Source organism: Sander lucioperca, chromosome 13 (genome assembly GCF_008315115.2).
Source record: "Sander lucioperca isolate FBNREF2018 chromosome 13, SLUC_FBN_1.2, whole genome shotgun sequence".
NCBI classification, from domain to species: Eukaryota; Metazoa; Chordata; class Actinopteri; order Perciformes; family Percidae; genus Sander; species Sander lucioperca.
Window position 1 is genome coordinate 33,910,148 of NC_050185.1, and position 5,694 is coordinate 33,915,841.

At 38.5% G+C, this 5,694-nt stretch overlaps 1 protein-coding gene across 2 annotated transcripts in view; it reads left to right on the forward strand.

Moving 5' to 3' along the window:
* The first annotated feature begins 209 nt into the window (after positions 1-209).
* The window catches only part of LOC116055958 (putative monooxygenase p33MONOX), a 14,429-nt gene continuing 8,944 nt past the window's right edge, over positions 210-5,694 (forward strand). For both annotated transcript variants that reach the window (XM_031308037.2, XM_036008971.1), the window contains exons 1-4: positions 210-418; positions 2,228-2,293; positions 3,506-3,681; positions 4,217-4,331. In XM_031308037.2, coding sequence (XP_031163897.1) covers positions 2,269-2,293; positions 3,506-3,681; positions 4,217-4,331 — 316 coding nt within the window. In that variant the 5' untranslated portion in view covers positions 210-418; positions 2,228-2,268. The remainder of the gene's footprint in view (positions 419-2,227; positions 2,294-3,505; positions 3,682-4,216; positions 4,332-5,694) is intronic.

Genomic DNA, 5,694 nt, shown 5'->3' on the forward strand with positions numbered 1-5,694 from the left:
AATTGTATTAGCCTATATTAAGGGTACACCTGCTTTTCTCGCTGTGATATAAATAATAAAAAAATATCTCGTGAAAAAGGTGTATAATGAAACCAATGAAGCTGAATGAATGTGTGTGTGTGTGTGTGTGTGTGTGTGTGTGTGTGTGTGTGTGTGTGTGTGTGTGTGTGTGTGTGTGTGTGTGTGTGTGTGTGTGTGTGTGTGTGTGTGTGTGTGTGTGTGTTTTTTTAAACTCTACTCTCGCGATGCGCAGCGAGAATAAGCAACGTAATGTACCACTCCATAGAGGAAGCGGCTTTTATTTATCGGACACAATAATGGCTACAGCTACCCGACAACTCCGTTTTCTGGGCGATTCAGTCGATATTGGAGGGTCACTGATGTCTCCGTCGTCGTCCTGAAGACGCCATTACCTCCGGTGAGAGAGCACAAGGCAGACTACGCTGCCAGCACGGTGTTGTCAACCGTTGTTAGTCGCCAGCTAAGTGGCATCTTGTCCTTCAGCCAGCCCCGACTGGTTCCGCTAGCTCATGCGTCGACCCTACCAGCAGCCACCAAACTGCACCCTGGAAATAAATAATTGAACGAATCAACGCTTCTCGGTTGACGTATCTAAATGTTAAAACCTCGACTACAAACATTTCCGAATCAATAGCAGCCATTCTTCAATTCGGGATGAGTTAAAAATCACCAAGCGCTACCTGTCTTTGTAAAAATGTAGGCTTCATCATAAAATTGGATCCTCTGTGTTTCCTCCCTCACCAGCTTAACTATCAGCCTGAATCTTGGAAATACATTTTCTAGAGATGTGCTAAATTTAATATCATTGCATATCACGTGAATATCATTGTAAAATAGGCTACCTTAAAATGCCGAATGTCGTGGATGCGGAGTTTGTTACATTTACTTGCTCTACATATATTTTATTTTATTCGTACTAAACGATCCAATTTAGAATGCTAACTAGATAAGCAATATACTGGGTTATAGGCCAAAAGGTCGCAGCTTGTTTAGTTCGCCTCATCTGTGATCTGTTTGAAAACACTAACCTCGTCTCTACCGTTCAGGGAGGATGGTGTATGTGTATTTTACAGATATTATCTGGTGTGTGTGATCTTTTATGAATTTGTGAAATTATGTAAAATGTTTAATTTGAGCTAAGAACTATTTGTTTAACAAGCTGCTTGAAACAATCTTGTTGAGAAAAGGCATAGCTTCTCATTATAGGCCTATTCATAATTTAATTGACAATAGGTGAGCTGTAATTGTACAAATGTATCGACCAAATGTAAGCTTTTACTTTGGAGTAAACCTCTGTTCGTTGTCAGTGATGCAGCGCCCTTTCTGCTGCTGCAGGAGTTATGTAATCCAGTCTGTCTGCCATCATCCGCTGGTTAGAGCAGAGGATAACCTCCCTTTGTCATGCATCTTGTCAACACTATCTTTTTTTAATTTCTCGATCGTTCTATAACTATCCATTTCTCTGTTCGACTGAATGCATTTTAGAACGTTTTTGTGAAAATAACCTAAAACTAAATAATTGAAGGGGAGACACTCAGGGGCGTAGCAGAAAATTCTGGGCCCTGTAGAAAGGCATTCTCTATGGGCCCCTCCCCGCATCCACAGCTATTTATTCTAGTATCTTTTTGGGCCCTGGGTACTCAGTCCCATTTCCACCCCCACTCCGACAGCCCTGGAGACACTACATGTGAATAAGGTATACATTTTAACTAACAGATATCACCATGACACTTCTCCAGTTGATGACTTACATTAATCACGTGTTTCGCCTTAACGTTGTTAACCCCGTCAGTCGGTCTAACATTACAAATGCATACAATAGGCTACCAAGCAATGTTCAAGCTCACAACACGTCATTTCGAATACGTTTTACTTTTGCAAAGATTCCTAAAATGTGAGGCTGAATTCAGATGTATAGTTATGTATAAGAAATGTATAGTTGTGTGTGTGTGTGTATAGTTTCTATTTTTTGATGTTATACGTATCTTAGTTATTTAGTTCTTCAATGTTTAATGTTGTCTGTTTGTATCTCTTCTACATTGCTGCTGTAATCTGAGGCATCTAGATATTTATGATAAAATATAAAGGGTGATTACAGAATGAAATGTGTCTTGCTGCTGCAGAGAAGACTTTCAGTCTATGGTGTTCTGGTTATTACCTCTGTAAATGTTATAATGCAGCAACCCCTCCATGTTCTTTTTTCCAGGTCCTGTCCTGGTTGATCTAGTTCATTGTCTTACTGAAATCATGTCTGGCTCAGGGGACTTACCAGGTTAGTATTTAACTTAAGGTGTATATTTAACAAGCTTGCTGAATTTTAAATTGTATCACTATGGCACTCGCACTAGTGATTCCTTGGTCCGAAATATTCCATTTACATTTGAGTATTATGCTCCATATAAATGGAATAACCTGCAGATTCTAATGAAATTAAACAGCCAGATTCTATTTAATCACTTTAAATGTCTTCTTTATGAGTCCGTGTATTCTAAATGTACATGTGCACTTTGAATTGTTTAACATTCTCCAATTGTTTTGTGTACTGTGTTGCAACTGTATATTATATATTAATTCATATGTTCAGTTAATTTTATATGTATTGTAATTTTATATGGCATGTAATTAGGGCGTCATTGAAAACCTATTTATTATAGGGTTATGCAAACTCTTTTTCCAGTATAAATCACATTGGATTGTTCAGCAGTCCTCCTCCCATCATGTGGCTTTTTTATACATCAGCTAACTAATTTGGCTAATCTTCACAGGTCTTTAGACCTTGGTGGAAACGCAGGTAACAATGGCCTGAAGGAACCTTTTAGTTCCTTTTAAAAGTTGTTCCTGGGACTAAAAGTCACAGCTTTAGACAATAGAGTGCGCTGAGCTTTGTGCCAACAGTTTGTGTTTGGCCTTTTCCTGTTTTAAAATGACCACGCCCCGTTGCACAAAGCCAGGTCCATAAAGAAATTGTTTTCCCATCTAACCCCATTTAACAGCTTTGGGATGAATTTGAAACGCTGACTGCGAGCCAGGCCTTATCGCACACTGATGCTCTGGTGGCTGAATGGGTGCAAATCCCTGCAGCAAAGCTCCAAAATATAGTGGGAAGCCAGAAGAGTGGAGTCTGCTATATCAGCAGATTAATGTCCATGAATTTGGAATGAAATGTTAAAAATCACATATGGGTGTAATGTTCATGTGTTTTAATTCTGTAAACTTTATTCTTCGCAATTGCATTTATAGTAACAATTTAGATGTGACGATTAAGGCTTTGAGAGTCCGGAAATGATTGGTTTAGATACCTTTTGAAAGTGCTTGAAGTTTACACTTAAAAAGGTGTACGAACCTGGAAACTGGCGAGGCAGTTAATGACTCTCCTCTTTCTGAGACAATCATTTCAGTTTGTCTCTGCCTCGCCACCGTTATCAGAGTGATACGCTGTCAGTAACAAGAAGTTAAGAGAGAAACCTGTTGTTTGTGTCCGCAGCCTTAGAGGGTTCAGGGATGGGCGGGATGAGGCTTCCCGTCGGGATGACCCGACGAGCCCTCAGCTACGATGATAACCTGGAGGCCCCAATGTCCACGCCCCCCCATGACATCAGCATCAACAAACTGTGGAGACGACCCGTCATACCAGAGAGGAAGTTTAACCAACTAGCTGAGGTAAGAAAGAAACACACACACACACACACACACAAAGACAGCTGCTTTTACTATTACAATATCCTGTTTTGTCATCAAGAGGATGAGTGTGATGCAGTGTGTAGATGATGATGATAATTAGAGCTGCAAAGATTAATGGATTATTTGTCAACTATTAACTTAACCGCTAACTATTTTGATCTATTTGATTTGAATCGATTGGTCGGTTTGAGTCATTTGTTATGAAAACGTCTGAGATTCCAGCGTCTTAAATTTGAATACTTCCTAGTTTCTTCACTCCTCTGTGACAGTAACTAAGACTGAATATCTTTGAGTTGTTGACGAAACAAGACATTTGAGGACATCATCTTGGGCTTTGGGAAACACTGATCGACATATTTTTATTATTATTTGCTCAAATTTTGTAAACCAAACATTAATTGAGAAAATAATCGACAGATTAATCAACAAAGAAAGTAATCGTTAGCTCCGGCCCTGATGATGATGATGATGATGATGATGATGATGATGTTGGTGTGTGTTTTTGTCCCACCAGGAGGATGAGAGTGGTGCAGTGAGTCGGTCTAAAGTGACGGACAGCGCCCCCTCCAGGTCACCAGTTGTAGTGAAAACCAAGGCCTCCTCCGTCATCATGAATTCTCTCATCACCAGTATGTTACATCTGTTAATGGCAATAATATTCTCTCTTTAAGCAGGACCACGTGTATTTTATGTAAGCGAAACTGAAAATGAATGTCATGAGCAAGTAAAGTAAAAAAAAAAAGGATAAAATAATAGAACAGAAGAAGAATAGTTATAATTGAACATTTGTTAAATGTGTTGTTCAAGTCAAAGCAAGTAATAAATTAACCAGGAAGTAATAAATTCATGTTTTTTTAACTTGTGTCTGTCTTGGTAATGGTACAGTAATACTCAATACAATACAATACAATACAATACACTTCAAACACTGAATGGTGACTTAGAGTTAACTATGGATGATACAGAAAGCCTGTATAAAACAGGCCCTGGGGCAACATTTGTAATGTTGTATAAAATGTAGTATTGATAAGATTCAACGTTACCGGTTCTTTTATAGTTTATTCTTTCAAGACTTCACTCAGTATTTTGATGTCAGGAATATTTTTTTTAATTTTATTGACATTTTGGACTTGTTTCCTGTGAGATATTGTTAAGTTTATATAATTACTTTGCTGTTGTAAAACTGCTGCTCTAATACATTTAGTTATATTTAAAATATACATAAATTTTAATCCTGTTCTGAATTTATTCTTTTAAATAACTTATATATTTTTAAAGCTATTATTTAGTAATGAAATATAATCAATAAGTATTGAGTATTGATAAAGAACCGAACCGATAAGGTGAGAAGATTTGTAGAATCGATAAAATCCTAATGATACCCATCCCTAGACATTATTTTGGGACATATAAAGCATACAGATTAGAGTTTAGATTCTCTGCCCGACCCGACCCTCGGGGCGGGCCCGGTATATGTCCTGCACTGACTTGAGTGTGAGGTAAACTGTGCTAAATCGTGTCTCCCCCATCTGCAGCACTGTCTTAGATAATTGCGCAACCATGAGTCCTTTTAGCAGCAGATATATGGTCTCTCTTATATCCGGCGCGTTGTCGGCCAGTGCGTCGGCATGCAGACCGTGGGGAAGGACAGTATTCATTAGGTGATCAAGACAAGAAAGTCTCCTATATGGTTCCAGGGCTTTGATTATGTTGCTGCCTTGATCTGTTACCCACACTATTCAGCTGAGGGAGCTATGGGTCAAGTTTTTTTTTTTTTTCTGTTTCTTCATTCGGATTCATTTGCGATCCATTCCATTGTGAATTTCAAACAACGCAGTTTACATGCTTCGTCTTTGTGGGATTATTCATTAAGATAATTTTAAACAGATTTCTGTAGTTCAAACAACTCAGAATTGTAGTTGAGAACGTCAGTTGTAACGTCCCACGTATTAAAAAATTGTCAGGTGTAAATCGAACTCGGGCTCATAATTA